Raw genomic sequence first — 24,104 nt, 5'->3', positions numbered from 1 at the left:
TGCATGTTTCTACAAGTACATTTACGACTTGGGAAATTGTTATTTTTTACACAGCAACTGCAGTATTAAAAGACCAGTCGACAAAAACATTAGCAATGTACGTTTTCCCGTCAACCCCTGGGCTTAGACATTGTACCACAAGCAGATAGGAGAGAAGTTTCCTAAACCCTTTCCCAGAATACAAATGCAAAATAGAGACTGACAGCGCCTGTAACTCGTGAAGAAATTCCCAGCATTATTTCTTTTATGGCCCCTACATACTTGTTCTACAGGATACTTAGTAGAGACAGCAATAAATGTTAACTTGTAGAACTATTTAATAAATCCACATTGGATGTAATGAACACAGTGAATTTATTTAATATTAGTCACTCACCACATCGTACTCCAGTGGGGCAACACGCATCTAGGCCATCTGTCATGTAGCACTCTGCTTCCCGATCAGAAGGAACGCCAACTATTCCACAGTCAGTTCCTGGACAAAGGAAAGTTGCTTCTTCCCTGTAAGGAAAGTTAAGTCTCGTTCTTGACATTTGCGAGATTCCTTAGCCTTTACCGTGTTACTGGCTAAAATTAAAAAAAGTGGGTTTTGTATTTATTGATATCCATCAACTTTATAGATGCAGTCTGTTGTTAGAAGTTCGAAAAAGTACTCAAAAACCAACACTAAGCAAGGTTTAAGTCAACTGATAATAGGATTGTGTAACGACCCAATGTGCTATAGGGAATGTGAAGATTTTCTCATTTCGTAGGAATTTATTTTTGGTTCATTATACTGTTGCTTCTTTAAGGCTCAGATGCTGGTTTGTGGGTTTTAATAGACACATAACAGCAGATTTATTATTGAGCTATGCGTGTGCTTAAATCGACACTGGCCGCTAGTTGAACTTCTCTGCTATTCGTTTCTTAGTGACGGCTTCCCTGGTGTCCCAAGAGGGTAGCCCTGTGGTTCTTGGATGAGATTTACCAACACGACCGATTCTCTGCGAGGCCTCATGCTCTAGCTGGCTGTTCCGGATGCTAACTGGGGTCGCTCGCTGAAGGCGGAGGTCTGGTCGGCGTATTGCGGTTGGCAGTCGTTTACCACGGAGAGCGTGCCTGCGCCATTTTCAAGAACCACTGCTTTCATCTGCCTTCATGTTCGCGGGCTGGGCGTTTTGAGGTGGTATAGTTTCCATTTCAGTGGCCTTGGTTGGAGGATGTGCTCTTGCCCGTATTTCTTATTCATTGAGGAAAGGTATTGAAATAAGTGGTGACCACCTTGTCTTTCGTGCGATTAAGTGTTAGACATGATTCGAAAAAACTTCTATACCTTTGCTAAGCTCATCTCACTGAAATCTGTTTTGGCTTCTCGCCTATAGCTTTTGTTTAGTTTTCGCCAGCGGCCTTTCTTTTGGCCTTTTTTCTCAATGTGTGTTAGTATCCCTGGTAATCGCAACACGCCCGAGCTGATGTTAAGACAGCTGTAAAAGGGCCAATATTTTACCCAGTTATAGTTCCATTATTACTTGATTAAGTGTAAATACTGATTCTACATGTGTTTCCTACAGTATCCTCATGTGTTGAAACTATTATAAAACGTTTGTATCTGCAACTGACTGTTAACTTTAGACCATTCGTTCGTCAAACAAACACAGTTTCCCTTGCTTCACGTCAACTATGGCTAGGTCAGAGAGGCGATTTCAGTTTCTCAATTATTTCTGTTACGTGGTTTTAATATATTCGCTGTCTTTGTTTCAGAATCTGAGTCGAATCAACTCCAACTGTGTGATGCGTGGGCTGCGCTGTGTCCGGTAATCTTGTGTTGGCTGATGCGTTCTATTTTAGCTAACTTAGATCAATCTTAAATCAGCGAATCAATCGCTTTCTTTTTGCTCTTTTGTGTGTTATTGTTCTAAAACTTGTGAGCCTTCTTAAGACTCATTTTCTTACTCTATAAGGCTAGTTGAAGCAAAAGTTTTCTCATTCATACTTTTTCTTTAAATATTTAAAGTGTTCTTACGTCTGTTTTCCAAGCAAGAAAATTAAATGTTAGTAGCTCTCTGAGACCCTCTGCGACAAATTTTTAATTTTTTATCACAGTTAAGAATGTGCCAAATATTGAATGGTAAATAAATAGATCCATCTCAAATTAATGACTGGAACATTCTACAGCTTAAAAGTTTACTACTAGTTATATCATTCAGCGCCTCTGAGACAAAATAAAGAGGTTAAAACTACGTGTTTTGTTCATGTTTTGTATACTCAGCACCTTGCCACTGTCAGACCTTTGTTCCATCCCGCTGCAATGACAATCGTTCTTTTACACTCCCATAACTACATTTGCGATTCATACAGTAATTAAGACTGTTTTCTGCTTTGTCAGTTCTGTGTTTTTTACTGTAGAAAGTCATTCTTTGCCTCTGGCTAAGGGAGCGACGGGGATAACACGCAGGTGAAACCATCATTCCCAGATTTGCCGCTACATGGATTCTGACCACAATTTATTGGCTATACACTGTAGATTAAAACGGAATAAATTGGAAAAAAAGGTAGAAGTTTAAGCAGATGGGACCTGGATAGGCTGAAAGAACCAGAGGTTCTTGAAAGTTTCAGAGGAAGCATTAGCTGAATAAAATACAACAGGGGAAGTAAATACAGCAGACGGCGAATGGGTAGCCCTGAGAGAAGAAATCGTGAAGGCAGCAGAGAAACAAATAGGTAAAAAGACAAGGCCTATTAGAAATCCTTGGATAACAACATTAACCGACCTTCATAACAGCATGAACAATTAATTGGAAAATCCATTCTGTTAGACCAAATACTATTATATTGTGACAAATTATGTTCATTAAGTATAGGCAAAATCAGTAAGATAAATAGTCTATTGCGTTTGCGTGAAGCAAAGCTTTACTGAATGATGTGAAGTTGACAAGCATTATGTAGTTCATTTGATAAAATTTCACTCCTAACGCATTTCGGACTTCGGCATTATTTTTCTGATAAGCAAAACCGAAGTTCACAGACGTAAAATTCTTTAAAGCATCTCCTTTAAAGTATTCTGTTCCTCAACTGTCTCATGCCTGACTAGGAGGGCCACCTCTCAACCACTCCAAATTTCTTCTTTGCAAAGCAACAGTAGCTTCCTGTGCTGGTGTAAAGCGTCGCCAGCATACCGGTCGGCAAAGATGAAGCGCTGGATCAAGCGCGCCTATCACGAGAGCGGCCAGAGACACGCCCACAAGCAACCTGCCGCCAACGCCCTCTCGACAGCAAGTATTTAGGCCGCCGCTGCTGACCGGAGGGCCTCACTCAACCATCCAGTTTGGTGTCTGTTAGTTTACTTGCACAGCAGGTTTAGTTCGTCACAGGCTACGACAGTACATGGCGACCAGATTAGTGACCATAGTGAGACTATTTTACCTGAACCAGAATTGTACTTCACTATCTGCAAGAGGAGTATCGCTGATTAGCTTGTACCACAAAACATGACCTGTACTCAGGTGAAGTAAATCTTCCAGTTCATGTAAATAAAGAACTGTAATAAATCAAGTGTGCATTCTTGTTGTAGAAAGAGGATACCGGCCACTCATAACAACATCCTCCCCCTTGCTTCCTTGCAGTACAGGACACTTCACATCCTACCTGCACGACTTTGCCCAACCATAATGTTTACAGCTCTTTTACTGATTTTCTTGGGCCTCCATCCCATTAAACCTCAAATGCCCCAGCAGTGCTCTTTCCTCGTCACAGAGCTCATAATTACTTGAAACCCTCCCACGTTTACCAATGCATCGCTTCATAAGTTTTCAGACTATCACTTAACGTCATAGTAAGGCCGTCAACACCCCAGATCTCAGGTCGCCAGCCATTAATCGCCTCAGCACTCAATGCTATCTGCCCCTGGGTCCCTGCTATCTCATTTCCTTATTTCAGCAACCTATAATCTTTCACAAAAGTGTTGCTTTTCCAGCGTATAACGCTGTCTCCTACTCTGATCAGTGTTATATTCAACCTGTAGGTTGTCTGTCTGATGCCTTACAACCGTGGCAGGAAGCTATGCTTCTATTCGTCAAACCATTAACTTGTCATCACCTTATCCTCCATAGGTTTAACCAGGATGCCTCCCATGCATATCGATAAGCGCTAGTTGCACCACGTCCAACCCATACACAGAGAGCTTATAGATTTAATCAAGTAACTTAAAATGTAATCGTAGGTTCAGATGGGTGAATTACGAGTCCATTGGCTACAATCGACGATAGGCTGCTCGCATTTTGAGTTAACGTGTTGTAAGTGTTTGTGCGGCTGCCACGCCCTGCTCCACACTTTTCAACGTCAGTGGTGTGTCTGTAAACGTTCGCTACAGCAGTCCAGTCCAGTCTGATGACCTATTCTCACCAGCCACTTCTGCCTACCGTCACCAAGGTCAGCTGTGACGTTCAGGTGTTAAGCTGTTGGAGACTTTGCTTGGGCATACTGACACACATATCTTTGAATACGTAAAACTCAGTGGTTAAAGTTATTCTGATGCTGTACTCCTTCTCTATGTGCATATTTTCAGGGTGCGTTAGGCCATCACCTTACTTTGATGGATGAAAATACATGACCTCATCAAATTGCGAGGATGGAGGAGACTTGTAACGAGGTGATATTCGGCGAAGGTGATATTCGGCGACTGTATTGGCCCACCCAGTCCCCAAATGAAATCCCATCGAGCACATGTGTGGTGCATTGGGCAGACGTAATACAGCATGCTGTCATGCACAAACGACCATCTAGCAGTCATCAACAGCGATGGTGAAGGAATGCAATGCCTAAGACAAGAACTCCTTACCAACATTGTGGCTCGCATTTGAGCACATTAGAGAGCATGCACTGTCATGTGTGGTGATCACACACCATATTGGGAACCATGTCAAGCCTTTTGTAATGTCTGTGTGATCGTCAAGAGTCACAGTGATTTCACTGCAAGTGTCGACTTTGAATTAAACTCATTTCTGTTCGTATCACTGTGCACTACTTTCAATTACGTTCTGTAGTATACTGTGGCAGTTGTTGCTACATCCGCTACCAGCAGAAATATCCAGAGTTTCCCAGGTATTTATTTACAGCTATGCATCTACGCCAGTACCACGCCGCGTCTGGCCATGTGCTTAATGTTTATGAAGCCATATCTCCTGGAGTGTGTGTCGTACGATGATACAACTTTGTAGATCCATTCAGTGGTATATTTGGATACCGTCTACTATATGTGTTGCGAATGGACTTAATGAGAACGAAGTAATAAAATTAAACTCCATGCACGATGCGACAGTGATTCGCCCATCTTAAGGTCTATGGCATCACACCTGCCGAATTAGATACTCGCGCATACCATCCCAATCACGTAATTTACTATCAAGTAATATCAGCAGAAGATCAAAACCAATTAATTATATAACTACATGGCGCAAAAAGTGGAAAATGTCTGTAACTAAAGAAAATCGGAGACCATCCACATATCATTAAAAGAGATCCGTTAAATTTTTGTTACACGACAAATCATGCAAATCTAATGGCTGTCAGTTCAACACCATACCTAAGAATTATGATTAAATTCAACTTAAATCGCAATGATAACAGAGATAATGTCCTGGGGAAGGAAAACAAAAGACTGTGTTTTGTTGGCAGAACACTTAGAAGACGCTTATCCGTTTCGTGCTAGAATACTGCTGTCCTGTATGGGATCCTTACCAGATAGGATTGACGGAGGACATCGAAAAAGCCCAAAAAAAGAGCAGCTCGTTTTGTACTATCGTGAAGTAGGGCCAAGCGTGTCACGCATATAGTGAGAGAGTTGGCGACGCAGTCGTTTAAAAAAAGGCGGTTTTCGGCGTGGTAAGATCTTTTCACGAAATTTCAAACATCAACTATCTCCTCTGAATGCGAAAATATTTTATTACCGTCAACCTACACAGAAATGCGAAACGCAATAAAACAAGGAAATCAAAGGTCGGACGGGAAGGTTTAAGTTCAAATGGCTCTGAGCACGATGGGACTTAACTTCTGAGGTCATCAGTCCCCTAGAACTTAGAACTACTTAAACCTAACTAAGGAGATCACAAACATCCATGCCCGAGGCAGGATTTGAACCTGCGACCGTAACGGTCGTGAAGGTTTAAGTGTTCACATTTCCCACATGTGTTGTTACAGTGGAACGGTAGGTAAACAGTGTGAAGGTGTTTGGAAGAAGCCTCTACCGAGCACTAAAGTGTGAATTTCAGAGCAATGCTGTGCTAGTGTCAGACCTAGTCGAGGGAAAGGGAAATTTTATCAAAAGTCAATGAAGGCGCGGTTGGACGATGGAATCCGGGCCCGCTGGCAGAGTGTGGTAACGATCGACAGCCAGCAGGTCAGGCAATGTAAACATGGCACTCGCGGGCGCAGAACTGCGATGGCGGTATTGCACGCACGATTTGTTTTGAGTGGTGAAACAACGAGGCAGGAAACCACAGCGTTGCTTGAAGTTATTGCGATGCATGAGGCGGGGCACTAGGCCAGAGCCAGAAGGGCAATTTGTAAGTGGCTGACGTGTGGGAATTTATCCCTGTCATAGTTCCTGTTCCTCTCTCTGACACTACGCCAGAAGCGAGGAGAGTACCAGTATAAATAGACAGGCAATTTTAGCTTGGGACAAAGAGTGTGCCAGGTCAGTCGAGCATCGGGACGGACTTGTGCTGGTCTACACTTATAGGGGCCAGTCTGTCAGCAATGTTATGAATATTCTACCTAAACTTGTAATTTGTTTCTATTTACTTGTTTGGGCTATATTCCGCCTCCGGGGACACAACACCGGGCCGGCAGCCTGGAACTTAGAGATCATACGGTCTGCGTGAAAGAGGGCAGCGGTCTGCAGCAGGTCCAGGAGGGGCTTGGTTCCATTCCAGTGTACAGGTCATTTTCGCTTTCCACCTCGCGCACCGGGGCCCGGGCGAGGAGTACGCTGTATCACTCTAAACTACCCTTTGACGCTCTTGAACTTGCTCGGCCTCCTGACGAAATACGGCGCGGTGGGTCCCGGCTTCAGCTCGGCCATCTGGAGTCTCAAGTTCCACCACCAAACCCGCAACAGTTGGGTCAGAAGTGGCGCTAGTTACAACGCTGGTACCGGATTTCCACTCCCACAGCTTATGTCGAGCAAGTAGCGTTGAGGTGTGCCGGTGTAGAGGGTTAGTTGAGGTGATTGGTGGAGTTCGTGATGGGTGGTCGTGCACTTCTTGTTACGTCGTGTCGTTCGGGAGGTGTTCGCCCATACCAGTATAGGGAGGAAAGCAGTACTGTTCACCTGCACACGAGCACGATGTGGATGGGTGAGTGACGTTTGATTCATGGTTTATGTGTCATTCTTAAGTTAACTAGGATCGACTTTTTAAAGGTATCTTTTGTAAGGCCGAAGGAGCCTGTAGATTTATCTGGATTCAGGGGAAATGGGGGACATGATAAGATAGCGCCTAAGAAATGGCTCTGAGCACTATGGGACTTAACAGCTATGGTCATCGGTCCCCCAGAACTTAGAACTACTTAAACCTAACTAACCTAAGGACAGCACACAACACCCAGTCATCACGAGGCAGAGAAAATCCCTGACCCCGCCGGGAATCGAACCAGGGAACCCGGGCGTGGGAAGCGAGAACGCTGCCGCACGACCACGAGCTGCGGACAGCGCCTAAATTGATGTAATTTTTGTAACCTGTCAGGCCACGGATTACCATGTACAAAATGAGTGCCAAAGAATTGTTTTATTTGTAAGAGATTTGGTCATTTGGTGCGCAATTGTTTAGAATGTAGATGGACGATGATTCGCCTCAAGAACGAAGTTTAAGGAGTAGCAGAGTGAAAATAATGGCTACAGTGGAGTTATAAGCAAGAATGTTGGAAACACGGCAAGCAGCTGAGGCAGCGTCAGTGACTACAGCGGAAGCTGTAGCCGCTCTTACAGAGCAAATTCGGGTATTGTCGGAGGCGAGGATAAGTGATAAATAAAAATATGAAGAATTAGCATGGATATTTGAGGCACTGCGAGTAGGGGAAGGGATGTCAGGTGAAAGTAAATCACAGGTCGTGGAGTGTCATAGACGGTTTTACCCGGCAATCATGGCATTTAACCCCTTTTCCGGTAAAGCAATGGAGGATATGTCGGTATTCCTTAATGACATTATCACAATGGCTGAGGTCAATGGGTTGTTTTATCCGGAACGGGTTTTAGAGATACAACCAGCGCAGAATCTGACATATTTGAACTCCACGTTAAATCTAGAGATTTGGAAACTTTGCATTCCTTTATTAATGCACAGGAAGGGTCTATCACGGTTAATAAAGTACTGGAACACCTTAGAACGTTACAACAGCATCGGAGGAACAGGATAATGACAGTAAGCATTTCAGCCACAGGGAGTGCCGTTTTTCTGTTTTTCTTGAATATAGCTTTGTGGAGAATGTGGGAACGTGCACCAGTGGAGGAGGTGCCAACACATCAGTTGCCGGCGGCATGGGTAAACAGTGTAAACAGTTTACAGGTGTAGAGTTACTGTTTTGATACTCTCGTTAGTTTTAGTCAGTAGAATGTAAGTTTTGTGAACAGGGTATGTTTACTCAACCACAAGACATGTCTGTTTTATCTCGATTCGGGACGAATCTTGTTGAAAGGAGGGAGGTGTGCTGTGCTAGTGTCAGTCCTACTCGAGAGAAAGAGAAATTTTATCAAAAGTTAATGAAGGCGCGGTTGGACGGTGGAATCTGTGACCGCTGGCAGAGTGTGATAACAGTCGACAGCCAGCAGGCCAGGCAATGTAAACGTGGCACTCGCGGGCGCAGAGCTGCAATGGCGGTATTGCACGCACGATTTGTTTTGAGTGGTGCAACAATGAGGCAGGAAACCACAGCGTTGCTTGAAGTTATTGCGATGCATGAGGCGGGGCACTACGTCAGAGCCAGGAGGGCCATTTGTAAGTGGCTGACGTGTGGGAATTTATCCCTGCCATAATTTCTGTCTCTCTCTCTCTGACACTAAATCAGTAGCGAGAGGAAAACCAGTATAAATAGACAGGCAATTTTAGCTTGAGACAGAGAGTGTTCAAGGTCAGTCGAGCATCGGGAAGGACCTGTGCTGGTCTACACTAATAGGGGCCAGTCTGGCAGCAAAGTTATGAAAATGGAAATGGAAATGAAGTCCCATGCTTCTTTACAGAGCGTAGGGGAACGATGCGGGAGACCCACACCGCCTTACTAGGCAAGGTCCTAGTGGAGGTGGTTTGCCGTTGCCTTCCTCCGACCGTAATGGGGATGAATGATGATGATGATGACGACACAACAACACACAGTCATCTCGAGGCAGGAAAAATCTCTGACCCCGTCGGGAATCGAACCCGGGACCCCGTGTTCGGGACGCGAGAAGGCTACCGCGAGACCACGAGGGGCGGACAGCAATGTTATGAGTATTCTACAAAAACTTTGTTTCTATGTACCTGATCGGGCTATATTCCGCCTCTGGGGACACAACACCGGAGCGGAACAGAATGGCAGCCTGGAACTTGGAGATCACACAGTCTGCCTGAAAGAGGGCAGTGACAGTGGTCTGCAGTGGGTCCAGGAGGGGCTCGGTTCCACTCCAGTCTACAGGCCACGTTCGCTTCCCACATGGCGTACTGGAGCTTGGGTGAGGCGTACGCTGCGGGAGGAGCAGCAGCGCTGCCCCAGCGCCAGGGATGACAGCAGGTGTTGCCATCCGGCAAGCACTGCACCCAGGAGGGCGCGGATTCGAGTGCGGTCCTATCCTGGGAGCAGCGGCGGCCCAAGCGCCACAGGTGACCATTACATCCGCCTTCGTCCCACGGTCAGACAGAGCAGGCCAAACGGGCAGAGGGTGGCGAGGTTCAGGGACTGTAGCAGTCTCCGGAATTGTGGGCAGCTACGCCTCGCAAGACGCGACGCATCAGGAGCAGCGACTGGGCAGAGCGCGGCTGACGTCCAGCTGAGCAGCCTTGATGACAACAACAGCAACGTCGGCATACCAGAAGTTTCTGAGTCGGCTAGACTCGCAGAACAGTTCTGTGGGTGGCACGCCAACACTATGCTGCACCCATTGAATACTGTAAATTAGGTGAATAAAGCAATGCTACCAAATACCGCTGTATCACTCTAAACTGCCCCTTGAAGCTCTTGAACTTGCTCAACCTACTAACGAAACATGGCGAGGTGGGTCCCGGTTTCAGCTCGGCAATCTGGATTCCTGGGTTTGAACACCAAATCCGCAACAGTGGTCATGTAGATGTAGATGTAGATCACTTTGCTACTCTGCCACATGGGACTTAAGACACGCACGCACCAGAACAGTTTTGTGTCTGCCAGCAGTAGGTCACAATAACGCCTTAGTCACAGGCAGTTATCAGCGACAATCTATCACAGCACTGAGACAGTACATGAGATTATCTGACTTACCGACATTTGTGCAGGGTGTTTCAAAAATGACCGGTATATTTGAAACGGCAATAAAAACTAAACGAGCAGCGATAGAAATACACCGTTTGTTGCAATATGCTTGGGACAACAGTAAATTTTCAGGCGGACAAACTTTAGAAATTACAGTAGTTACAATTTTCAACAACAGATGGCGCTGCAAGTGATGTGAAAGATATAGAAGACAACGCAGTCTGTGGGTGCGCCATTCTGTACGTCGTCTTTCTGCTGTAAGCGTGTGCTGTTTATAACGTGCAAGTGTGCTGTAGACAACATGGTTTATTCCTTAGAACAGAGGATTTTTCTGGTGTTGCAATTCCACCGCCTAGAACACAGTGTTGTTGCAACAAGACGAAGTTTTCAACGGAGGTTTAATGTAACCAAAGGACCGAAAAGCGATACAATAAAGGATCTGTATGAAAAATTTCAACGGACTGGGAACGTGACGGATGAACGTGCTGGAAAGGTAGGGCGACCGCGTACGGCAACCACAGAGGGCAACGCGCAGCTAGTGCAGCAGGTGATCCAGCAGCGGCCTCGGGTTTCCGTTCGCCATGTTGCAGCTGCGGTCCAAATGACGCCAACGTCCACGTATCGTCTCATGCGCCAGAGTTTACACCTCTATCCATACAAAATTCAAATGCGGCAACCCCTCAGCGCCGCTACCATTGCTGCACGAGAGACATTCGCTAACGATATAGTGCACAGGATTGATGACGGCGATATGCATGTGGGCAGCATTTGGTTTACTGACGAAGCTTATTTTTACCTGGACGGCTTCGTCAATAAACAGAACTGGCGCATATGGGGAACCGAAAAGCCCCATGTTGCAGTCCCATCGTCCCTGAATCCTCAAAAAGTACTGGTCTGGGCCGCCATTTCTTCCAAACGAATCATTGGCCCAATTTTCAGATCCGAAACGATTACTGCATCACGCTATCTGGACATTCTTCGTGAATTTGTGGCGGTACAAACTGCCTTAGACGACACTGCGAACACCTCGTGGTTTATGCAAGATGGTGCCCGGCCACATCGCACGGCCGACGTCTTTAATTTCCTGAATGAATATTTCGATGATCGTGTGATTGCTTTGGGCTATCCGGTACATACAGGAGGCGGCGTGGATTGGCCTCCCTATTCGCCTGACATGAACCCCTGTGACTTCTTTCTGTGGGGACACTTGAAAGACCAGGTGTACCGCCAGAATCCAGAAACAATTGAACAGCTGAAGCAGTACATCTCATCTGCATGTGAAGCCATTCCGCCAGACACGTTGTCAAACGTTTCGGGTAATTTCATTCAGAGACTACGCCATATTATTGCTACGCATGGTGGATATGTGGAAAATATCGTACTATAGAGTTTCCCAGACCGCAGCGCCATCTGTTGTTGAAAATTGTAACTACTGTAATTTCGAAAGTTTGTCTGCCTGAAAATGTACTGTTGTCCCAAACATATTGCAACAAACGGTGTATTTCTATCGCTGCTCGTTTAGTTTTTATTGCCGTTTCAAATATACCGGTCATTTTTGAAACACCCTGTATGAGTGATGTTTCTGTGAAGTTTTGTTCATTTAACCCTCCTCTGTCTAAGTGAGCAGATATTGTCAGCATCAAAATCAAATAAGCCAATATAAAGTTTATAAGCAGCCAAGATTGACCACCATCTGATAAAGGTTCTACCTTAGCTAAACTCCAAGTTATTCTCTTCTACATGATGGTCTTCTAACCCTACTAATAACGTTTTGGACTTCTTTGACACTAAGAGAAGTCCCTTTAGTAATGAATCTCCCATTAAAATTCAAGTGTCTTATGTCAGTTCCTCTACTAGAAACTTTTACGTCCGGCGCAGCTTTCTCAACCCTACTATGATGACTTGCTGTACTCAGATGCTCTGTCACCTTACCTGAAGACTACCGTTGTCTCTGACTTCCGCGTGCTGGCACGAATTCTGATTTCAGAACTTGATTAAAATCGAAACATCTTGTGAACCATAACTCACATCCCACTTGGTTCTCACCAGACGCTCTTAAATAAATGGCCACAGACATACTACTTCGTTTCCAACATCTTTCTACTGTTGCTCATTTGTCAGAATTCCAGCAGAAAGTACAGTGAAAATGAGTGAGATCAATGAGAGAAACTACCACTGTCACGTATAAGTGTGTGAATTATTTGTTGTTTTTACATCTCAGTTTTTTAAATTCTTCTTTCCAGTTCATCCCAAACGTATTTGTACTGAACCGATGACGTATAGGGTATTTCACTAGTTACAAAGGGTGAATGAAATAATAGGGCAATGAAAATAAAGTATTCGTTTGGATGGGATACAAACACGCACTGCCTCAGATCCATTGAATTCTTTAAAAACGGCGCTTGAGAAATATTCAGTGTACGGACGTTTATTAAAGAGCATATTCAATGATATACTTTCCATTAGGCTTTATCAAGATAATAAGTAACTGACGACTGGTGGGGACTCAGTATCAGGAAAATTTCCGAATTAATTAAGCTTCGTGTTCATGGAAGGTAACTATATCAACTTCACTTGATGACCTGATTTTACCATTTAACTCTGGTTTCGACTGAACAAGTGAACAAGTGTGAAGGAATTCATGACTCAGTGGTCTGTAACCATAATATCCCAGAAAAAATAGTACAAAGTAACAATGAAGTACTAAAACAGGTAGAGTAGGGCGTAAAACCGAAAATGCAGATAAGATATCTTCTGTACCATCCAAAATTTTCTCCGTTTAGTAATCGTTGATAACTTAAACTGTACTATTGATTCTGAAAATAACTATCAGCTATCGCACATGAGTTTTCAATTAATTAAGCTGGGAAAGCGAAATAGGATTCGTGTTAATGGAAAGTGTACGAACTTCACTTGACTACCTCATTTTACTGTTTTCTTCCATTTTCCATCACCTTCGACTGGCCAAGTGTGAAAGTACGCCTGACTAAATTATGTGTAACCAACATAGTACAAAGTAACAACGAAGTAATGAAACAAGTGGATCAGATGTTTGTGACTGTCTGGACAACAAATGAAATAACATGAGAGTAAACAAGGCCTGCCGCGTTTTGGTAAAAGGGTACGTAATGTAACATTCAAAGCAGTATTAATATATAAATTAATATATAAATGATCAATACACACTGATTTTAATTTCACCTTTCGCACCAGAGAGAGAGAGAGGTAGATAGAGAGAGAGAGAGAGAGTTCAGTTTCCGAGAATTGTAAATGCGTGCGCAGGTGTGACTTTTGCCTTGACTGGTTCCCATATGCACGAGCTGCTAAGGGGGAAAACGTAGAAACATTGAAAGAAGTTGCAATGCGGACCGTAGATCTGCAGCTTTAACGATGTGTGACACCTAGCATTTTCATTCAACCAATTAATATTTTTCCACGTGTTCCTATAAGATTCCTTTTAAGATTTAAATCGACCAGATTCAAATCATAATTGTTGACTGTGTCAACACTGAGACATGTAACTGAATATTTGGAGGTGCATTGCTACATGTTTTGAAGATAACTTGAGACAGCGTCGCTTATTGCTTTCAGTGTTTTGAATCGAACTGATATGATTTAAGGTTTTAGAAACCAAAATTGAAACTCTTTCATATAACATGATGCCTTTACATATCTATTAGTTAACATGTTTTGGGACACTAAAATTACCGTGAAATGCCCGATTACAGTTTGTCAGAGCAAATAAGAGCCTCACTTACCCGTTACTTTCATCTGGGATGATTCTGCACGTACAACTCGGAACGCACTTCTCTCTCCGGTCATCCCCAATTTCTGTGCCAGGTTCGTAGGTTTTCCCTCTGTAGTAGCACTTCGTCTTGTCCGGCGACAGAAGAGAACCTGGCAAAACAACAAATTTCTGTCACTGTTACGTATGGCGTAGGACTAGGTGATAGTTCTTGAGCACAATTACATTTTTCAAATTGCAGCTTCTTCTGTCTTCGAGAGGTCGATGCTACTGTGGCTGATTTGTATACTACTTGGTGCAAATATTGCCCCAACAATCTAACACTAACGTGTTCGCTTAACGCTTTCACGTGCACCAAAAATACGGGGATGCGTATTTTTTTGAATGGAAGAATCCATGGCGTAGTTGAGCGATCTAACTGAACAGAATTTTCAGGGTTCCATATCTCAATCGGTAAAAACGGAACGGTTATAGGATCATTTTTCTCTCCGTCTGACTGTTTGTTGCTTACACTGTTCAGATCCCTTTTTCTCAGCTACGGCTAGAGGTATCAAGTTGAAATTTTTCACGTATGAAAAAGTTAAGCTTCCAACTCAATGGAGTCAAAGATACCAATATTTATGTCACATATTTTAACACTGGAAAACTCACTCATAAAAGCCTATGGGTACTTCTCGTTGACCTAGTATCATGAAATTTCCAGAAATCACGGTATCACGGTACAAGTAAAGGATCAAGATCAAAAATTACATTACACGAAAAAGCAATACGTTTGTATTGGTTATCCGTCTGTCTGTTTGTCGTTCTGATGATTTCCCTTTTTCTCAGGAACAGGTAGACGTGTCAAGCAGAACTATAAATCACATGCTCATGTCTACCCTAATTGGCGGTGTAAAAAATGTATTCTTGTTATCCAATGCAGTCAAAAGACATGGCCATTTGTGTCAAATATTTTGATGCTGCCAGATCTGGCAAGGGGCGAGGCTTTACAGTACGAGTAAAGGAGCAAACCCGAAAGTCGTTAACGCATAATTACATTAGATGAAAACAAATATTTTTTCTCGTTTGTTATCCAGCTGTCTGTCAGTCAGTCTGTTAAGTATCGATATCGATAACATGCGAAAGTCGTCCAGGTTTCCGATTTTATACACTACTGGCCATTAAAATTGCTACACCACGAAGATGACGTGCTACAGACGTGAAATATAACCGAGAGGAAGAAGATGCTGTGATACGTAAATGATTAGCTTTGCGGAGCATTCACACAAGTTTCGCGTCGTTGGCGACACGTACAACGTGCTGACATGAGGGAAGTTTCCAACCAATATCTCATACACAAACAGCAGTTGACCGGCGTTGCCTGGTGAAATGTTGTTGTGATGCCTCGTGTAAGGAGGAGAAATGCGTACCAACACGTTCCCGACTTTGATAAGGTTCGGATTGTTGCCTTTCGCGATTGCGGTTTATCGTATCGCGACATTGGTGCTCGCGTTGGTCGAGATCCAATGACTGTTAGCAGAATATGGAATCGGTGGGTTCAGGAGGGTAATATGGAACGCCGTGCTGGATCCCAACGGCCTCGTATCACTAGCAGTCGAGGTGACAGGCATCTTATCCGTATAGCTGTAACGAATCGTGCAGCCACGTCTCGATCCCTGAGTCAACAGATGGGGACGTTTGCAAGACAACAACCATCTGCACGAACAGTTCGACGACGTTTGCAGCAGCATGGACTATCAGCTCGGAGACCATGGCTGCGGTTACCCTTGACGCTGCATGACAGACAGGAGCGCCTGCGATGGTGTACTCAACGACGAAGCTGGGTGCACGAATCGCAAAACGTCATTTTTTCGGATGAATCCAGGTTCTATTTACAGCATCATGATGGTCGCACCAGTGTTTGGCGACATCGCGGTGAACGCACATTGGAAGCGTGTATTCGTCATCGCCATACTGGCGTATCACCCGGCGTGATGGTATGGGGTGTCATTGGTTACACGTCTCGGTCACCTCTTGTTCTCATTGACGGCACTTTGAACAGTGGGCGTTACATTTCCGATGTGTTACGACCCGTGGCTCTACCTTCATTCGATCCCTGCGAAACCCTACATTTCAGCAGGATAATGCACGACCGCATGTTGCAGGTCCTGTTTGGGGCTTTCTGGATACAGAAAATGTTCGACTGCTGCCCTGGCCAGCACATTCTCTAGATCTCTCACCAACTGAAAACGTCTCGTCAATGATGTCCGAGCAACTGGCTCGTTACAATGCGCCAGTCACTACTCTTGATGAACTGTGGTATCGTGTGCTGTACCTGTACACGCCATTCAAGCTCTGTTTGACTCAATTCGCAGGCGTATCAAGACCATTATTACGGCCAGAGGTGGTTGTTCTGGGTACTGATTTCCCAGGATCTATGCACTCAAATTGCGTGAAAATGTAATCACATGTCAGTTCTAGTATATTTGTCCAATGAATACCCGTTTGTCATCTGCATTTCTTCTTGGTGTAGCAATTTTAATGGCCAGTAGTGTATATATTTTGTACAAAGCCTTTAGAGCACGAGTTCCACTCGCACCTGGCCCCTTTGTTTCTTCCCACATCCCGGCACCTCCGGCATATCTTCTCTCTTAAATGTGTGTACCTGTGTAGGTGACAGTGACGAGTGCGTGTAAAGTTTTATTGTGGAGTTTATATCGACAATGACGAGAGAATGAAAGGTTAAACATGCTGCTGGCACACAGGCTGCGCCCCTAGAATACCTGCAAGATGTCTGCCGGCCTCAACGACCCTATGCGACACATGGATCACCATTAATACTACCACACGCAGTCACTCCAGGAGAGACTGCGGAGTGGTTGTAGTTTCACGTAAGACGCAGATACGAGGTCAAGCGATGAGGAAGTTTATACCACGGCCTCCCTCGATGGCCAAAATTGGGGCTGAAAAATTCTTCCACTGAAAGGGTTTCAACCGGTTTTCTCCACAGTACACTGCACAAGCGTGTGTTAGCGACACCGGTTAATTGGGCGTAGAACGTTTTCTGTCGTCATACCCATTTTCGTATAGGCATAAACAGATTTCGCCCCAACTTCATAACCATATTTGCAAATGTCACTAATAACGTTATATCTCAGTATCTATTACATTACCATGCGTTTTACGATAGCCAAGATTGTCACTATTTATTTCCATTGAGAAGTCAGAATTAACATAAACAAAATTCGGGTAAACTGATCTAGGTTAGCTGTTGGAACAAGATGTCCCACAATCTTAAATAAAATAATTAAGTGACGTTTCACCAGAAATCTACCCAGAAAGTTGAAATTTCACTGTTTGAGCTCACGGAATATTGTCTTAGTACCAGTGGCAACGACTTTAGGTTTTAATCAACTTACTTCATGTTCGTGGTTTTAACTCTGTGCCGATAATTCTATGAAAAGTATTTCTACTCTACGCAGCAGTTGAGTTAGAAACTGCCACACATCGAGCGACGGCCAGCGCATAGAAAAAGATCCTGCCGTCGACTGTTGCCTGCTTCTGCCCTGAACTGAATTACGTAATGAAGATATTGTGGGTAATTCAAGGGAATGTACGTCGTTGTGTTACTTTGATTGACATTTAACGATAGCGTGAATCAGTGTGCATATTGACGTCTTACTATCAGGATCTGTGGTGAACCTTTGTATAATTACTAACAATGTCCGCAAGAAGTGAAAATTATTTACTCTCGTTATCATTTAAGAAGACTACAGTGACTAATTAATTTTACAGGAGCTGGCAGAAATTCATTCCACCTGTAGTAATTGTTGAGTACTATATAGAATTGAAAGTAATTTGATATTTATATTTTACGCAAAGTACGACAGCTCAGCCATATATTATTTAGAGTGCCTCACATTCCAAAGTTAAGCTTCATCGTTACAACCTTTTTAGACGAAATTAACATGTTTTCAAGGACAGTTGAAGGAATTTTTACTCAGGGTTTCTCGGCGTCAGAATCAGCTAGCTGCTCATCAGGAAACTTATTTTATTGACTTCAAAACTAAGTTATGGCTTACACCTTGAGAAACGGGCATCCGAACAAGACCAGGAAAAACTGAAAGGCAGTTTTTAGCTACGTGTGTGGCTGATTAACTGAACATTGAACTTGTGTTATACCACTACGTAGGGACCAGGGTTGTATCTTCGCACAATGAAGGCACCCTAATGAAGGTTAGAAAACAGTTTGTTGTTCTTCTTAAGGATATCGCACACAACCCTAGCTTATGCTTTGGGTACCTGAATTAAGAGTCGAAGCCTTCACTTTCAAATGCGATACTCACTGCAGTCGAAACGTGTAGGACAGCATTCGCTGGAGCCATCACTGCGTACGCAGCCCAGCTCCTCGTAGTACCGTATGGTCCGGAAGTTGGGACAGTCCTCTACTCTACATCTCGTAGCACTGGCACCTGTAACAGTAAACATGATGTACATTAATTCGCATGAATGGCTACTTTCCTCAGTGAACGCTCACGAGGAGTCGAAACGAAAGCTCCGTAATAGTGTATGATATAGAAAAGAACAACGTAGATTAGAATGTATCGACGGCGTGTTGCTCTTGAAACTCTTCCGATGCTCTCTACACTACGACCATTTACCTTTAAATATGCTTCAAAGTTTCAAGTTTCGTAAAACTGCGAAATTGGAAATATCTGCTTCCAGATTTTTTGAGTTGAGAATTCAAAACACTCGCTGAGTAGGTGTTTTAAGAACTGTTTGGGGAAGTTTGCTGCTACGATCAGCATGGATTCAGAAAATATCGTTCTTGCGCAACACAACAAGCTGTTTGTTCTCATGGTGACATGAACGTTGTCGGCAGAGCTCTCAGACTGGTTCCATATTATATTTTCTGGCAGATCAAAAGTAAGTGTTGTACCGAGACTCGAATTCGGGAACTTTCCCTTTCGCGCAAGTGCTCTACCAACTTACTACCCAACCACGACTCCGGACTCGTCCTCACAGCCCTGATTCAACCAGTACTTCTTCTCCTACCCTCCAGAATTAACAGAAGTTCTCCTGAGGAACTTGCGGAAGTATTAAACCTGTAAGAAAGGATATTGCGGAGACATTGCTTAGCCACAGCCTGGGGGATGTATCCAGAATGAAATTTTCTCTCTGCAGCGGTGTGCTGATATGAACCTTCCTTGCAGATTAAACCTCTCCTGCAAGTTTTGCAGGAGAACTCCTGTGAAGTTTGGATAGTAGGAGACGAGGTGCAGTGGAAAGTAAAGGTATGAGGAGGGGGTTAGTACGTCGTGCTTGGGTAGCTCAGTTGGTAGAGAACTTGCCCGCGAAAAGTAAAGATCCCGGGTTCGAGTCTCGGTCCAACACACGGTTTTAATATGGCAGAAAGTTTCATATCAACGCACCCTCCACTGCAGAGTGAAAATTCCATTCTGATACCAAATTTCTCAATTTAGAAACGGCTGTTAACACCGTTGATGCAAGCGTCTTCTAATGAGATTTCGTGGGTGTGGAATATCGTCTCAGTTGTGCAACTTGATTCGCCATTTCCTACGGAAAAGTCATAGTAGTAACTGACGGAGAGAAGAAGAAGGGATATCTTGCGTTCCACAAAGATGTGTTAGTAGTCCTCTGCTGTTCATAATCTACATTTGGGAGAAAATCTGAGCACATATCTTGGATTATTTGCATATGACTCTGTGATTTGCCGTCTCGTAACGTCGTAAGAAGATCAATACCAATTGCAATATGATTCAAACAAAATATCTGCATGGCACGGAAAGTGGTAATTGACTTTAATTAATGGAAAGTATGAGGCCATCCACATGAGTACTAAAAGCAATCCGTCAAATGCCGGTTACACGAGAAATCACGAAAAACTGAAAGCTGTCAGTTCAACTAAATACCTGAGAAGGAAAATTACGAACAACTGTAACTGAAAATACTACACAGATAGTGTCATGGGGAACACGAACCAAAGACTCCGTTTTAATGGTAGTACGCTTCGAATATGGAATAGATCCACAAAAGAACTGCCTACAGTACACTAGTCCACCCCTGCTAGAGTACTCCTGTGTGGCATGGGATCTTAACCAGATATATTGAAGGAGGTTATCGGAAAAGTCCATAGAAGAAGAACGCGTTTCGTATTAACGCCAGATAGGGGAGAGAGAGAAACAGAGACCGATACAGGGGGAGAGAGAGAGAGAGAGAGAGAGAGAGAGAGAGAGAGAGAATCACTGATGTAATACGCAAATTGGGGTGGCAATCATTGAAACAAAGGCTTTCTTCGATGCAGCTAGAACTTTTCGTGGAATTTCAATCTCCAACTTTCTCCCACAGGTACGAAAATATTTTGTTGGTTCACTTACATACGGTGTACTGATCGTCACAGTAAAATAAGAGAGCTCGCTCGGAAAAATTTAAGTATTTCTTTTTATCGCACGCTATCCGAGAGTACAACGCTAGAGAAATAGTGTAAAAATGGTTCGACGAAACCTTTGCCAGGTACTAAAGTGTAAACTGCAGAGGAGTCATGTAGATGTAGATGCAGATGACTGAGTGTCAGTATAGGATCTCGTAGGTTCCATAAGCAAATTCTCAGCAATCGGAAAAGTTGCTAAAGCAAGCTACCAACGCTGTAACAAGCAAATATTTGTTACTCACGTCGGTGTGTGTAATAGATTTACGTCGTCAACAACACCAATCGTAACAGAAAGGAACTAGTACGAAACGCCGACTGTTCTTTGCGTGGTTTTATCTGTAGTAATGTGCGGAATCACGGTTCAGTTACGACTTCTTCACTACTTCGTCGTGCCAAGCACTACTCGACGCGAGAAGATTCCCATCAGAGCGGAAGTGGCCGTGCGGTGCTCAGGTTAATGTTTCCGGTGCGGAGTGGTATCCAGCGTACTGTACAGGACTACCGATGACGTCGTATCACCATCAACGTAAGTCGTAGCCCAACGTCGCGGTAACCCACGAACGTGCTAGGGTCATCTTGTCTCAGTTCGTGAGAACCGCAAGGCGTTCACACTCTCCAGGTACTGTGTTTAGACTCACCTTTCCTCCAACATTACTGAGGCTTGTACGCTAAATAATGCAGATGAAAGGGAAGTGTGGGTACACTACATCAGTTAAGGAAAGCGTGTCCGTTCACCAGTCCAGCTATTGAGGTTGTAAAACCACGTGTGCATTTCACTCTTATTTATAGTTTCCGATATCATTGCTTTTCTAACAATAATCTTCTTGAGCTGGGCTATCGTGAGGGTATGTGGCCATAAGTAACACAAGCAACAGGAGGAAACCATTTACTAATATATCATTTTCTTGAAATGTCAAAAAAATTCTGTCCTAACAGGAAACAAGAAGGTGCACGTCCAACACAACTCTGAAGAAGTGATTTAAATAGCTGCTTAGCTTCTCTAGGCATTTGTGGAAACAAAGTGCTTATTTGTAACACACTCTCGCCTCTATTTAGGCAGATGGCCCACTGTTCTAATGGTTCGATCTGTATTCGAAAAGGGTGAAGATCGAATCCCGTTTAGGTCGAACGTGATATCAGACGAACGCTGTATTGTTCCTGCAACATGAATGCAGTTGTTTCCTTCCCTGAGTCTTGTCCGCTGATTTCGTCTCTGAAGGTGACGATATTGATGAGGCGTGTGCCTCTAAGACTACTGGGTACGCTCGCTGCTTTAGGGAATTACTTTTAAAGTGCGGCACTCATTTTTCAGTGTCTTGTTTGTTTCAGCTGTTTGTCACTGAGAAATATACGGGCACTTCAGAGAGACTGTTGCGATATTGATTCCACTACATTTTGAGCTTACTTGCTGCCGCAAATGCTCTTTAACGATAATAGTTATTGAGGTTTTTGTTAGTTGGTTTCTAGCATAAATCTCGCCATAATTACATAACACGCGGATAGTAATTTCCCGCTGCAGTATCTAACATTTCAAGGTTTACGTCATTCCTTTTTTTCAAGCGTATTTCACCCTGTAGGAAGATCAGCGAAACTATCTGCCATTTTCCCGTCCAATTACATGACGTCCATGTAACCGTTATATGAGCTTCTCATTTACCGCCACAAGCGATGTGTAGACCTTGTGTACATCGTGTATACCTTTCACTGCTAGTTTTTCTGTCTTCACTAATGTGTTCTTTACTCTAGGTGTACATGAATCTTGTTGAAACATGTGGTGAAATAGGTGCAGAAACATCCAACCCATACCAAGGGTGGTGGGTGATCCAAAGTTAAACTGAGAGCAGCGAATAAAAATATGGAAAAAGAACGATAAAGTGTAAAAGTTGTTTCCTTCCCAGTACCTTTACGAACCTGAGGATGGTTTGTCAACCGAAACTGGTTGTGGAAATAAAGAATTTTACCGTCAGCTCAAGGCGATAATGTGACATTTTTGGAACTATTTTTGTCTCCTCTATACCGTCTACACAATTGGTATATCCCTGCCACAAGCGCCAATCCAATTGCTGCAGTATGGGGAGGATACTTCTTCCCTCATCCAATCAACTACAGCCATATCCTTTCCTTACTTCAGTACCTTAATATTTCTCTGAACCTCCTGATCACCTAACTACAACAACCAAACGTTCTCTCCTCCCTTTCTCCAGCATACACCTATCGAGCAGACATTTTCTAGCCCTGCATCATCTCTGTGTTAATATTGAGCTTTTGAGTTTTCACCCGAGTTGTTGATTCAGTTTTCTTCATGACATTTGAACGAACGTCTTCAGATGCTGCGAGCTGTGCTGCTATAATGCACTGAACAACCTCTCTGACTGTCCGAAACCACAGCTTTAATGAAGCATATGGAGGAAATCTCAGTCGCTATACCTCCCCCTTCCTACATCCCTCCTGTTCCCAGATATATCCGCACTGCTTTTCGTCCTCTGTCTTCTACCCCTCCGTCACATGCTGTCAGAAGGTTGTGGTACCCACATTCAGAAGCCTCTTCTCATACGTGGCACAGTACTCACCGGCAGTAGCCGTTACGACCGCCAGCAGCAGCAGCAGGGAGGCGGCAGACACACAGCGGGCGCCTTCCATGTTGGTGTGGAGTCGCTACTGGAGTGGAGGCCAGGTGCTACCCGCGCTGTATATATACAGCCAGGAAGGCCAGGCGTGAGATGCTTAAAGCCTACACTACCAGCAGCAGGCGTCACTGTGCGACTGTTGGTGGGGAATGGAGGGGGGAGGGAGAGGCGAGAGAGGGAAGGAGGGGGATGAGTCGAGGTCACTTGTTCCGCGACCTCGCCTCCTCCTCTAATTGTACGCCGACAGTCGCAAACCTTGTTATTTTTCCGGCTGTTGAGCGCAGTTCTCATGTCTACACAAGACTTATCGGAATCTGAAACAGTGTGTTTCGGATGCAGTGGCCACAAAGTAATATAATACACATTTCTACCATTATCTCTTCGAGGTAGTGGTAGATACCGGTGATGTTCACAGAGCATCGATGTCCATTTCATTCTTATCGTCGACATCTAGGGATCGTTGGCTCATAATAACCTGTTCCAAAACATCCCTCTTCATAACATCAGTCTTATGTGATGAATGTTTAGAACCGCATACACAGCAACATACAAATACATCTTATATTCTATTTATTAATCAGTAAATGCAGCAATATTAACTTTACATAACCCACAACTATTAACTGGCCGACAGCAAAAATAACGTTTGTGAGATAAGTTTCCCCTTCTATGCAGTGTTTTAATGATAGAAATCATGTATTGCTTATTCGAAACGTCTTTCAAAATCTGAGGATGCGGCTATATAGCTATATTCTTCAGCGTAATTTTTGTAGCTTTCCGTAGTTTGTACAGTTGATGTTATTCCATACTCCCAGTAGATATTGTTTATAATCTAGAAAGCGATATTTCATAT

The 24,104-nt window shown here is 43.8% G+C and overlaps 1 protein-coding gene across 1 annotated transcript in view; it reads right to left on the bottom strand.

Moving 5' to 3' along the window:
* LOC126236029 (uncharacterized) overlaps positions 1-23,306 on the bottom strand; it is a 47,363-nt gene extending 24,057 nt beyond the window's left edge. The window contains exons 1-4 of the mRNA XM_049945050.1: positions 23,195-23,306; positions 18,520-18,645; positions 14,208-14,346; positions 377-501 (exon numbers count right to left, since the gene is read on the bottom strand). Of these exons, the coding sequence (XP_049801007.1) occupies positions 377-501; positions 14,208-14,346; positions 18,520-18,645; positions 23,195-23,264 (460 nt within the window). The 5' untranslated portion in view covers positions 23,265-23,306. The remainder of the gene's footprint in view (positions 1-376; positions 502-14,207; positions 14,347-18,519; positions 18,646-23,194) is intronic.
* Positions 23,307-24,104: the final 798 nt, after the last annotated feature.

This window comes from Schistocerca nitens, chromosome 2 (genome assembly GCF_023898315.1).
Source record: "Schistocerca nitens isolate TAMUIC-IGC-003100 chromosome 2, iqSchNite1.1, whole genome shotgun sequence".
Classification (NCBI taxonomy): Eukaryota; Metazoa; Arthropoda; class Insecta; order Orthoptera; family Acrididae; genus Schistocerca; species Schistocerca nitens.
The sequence above is the reverse complement of the archived record's forward strand: the minus strand, read 5'-3'. Positions and strand labels throughout refer to the sequence as shown.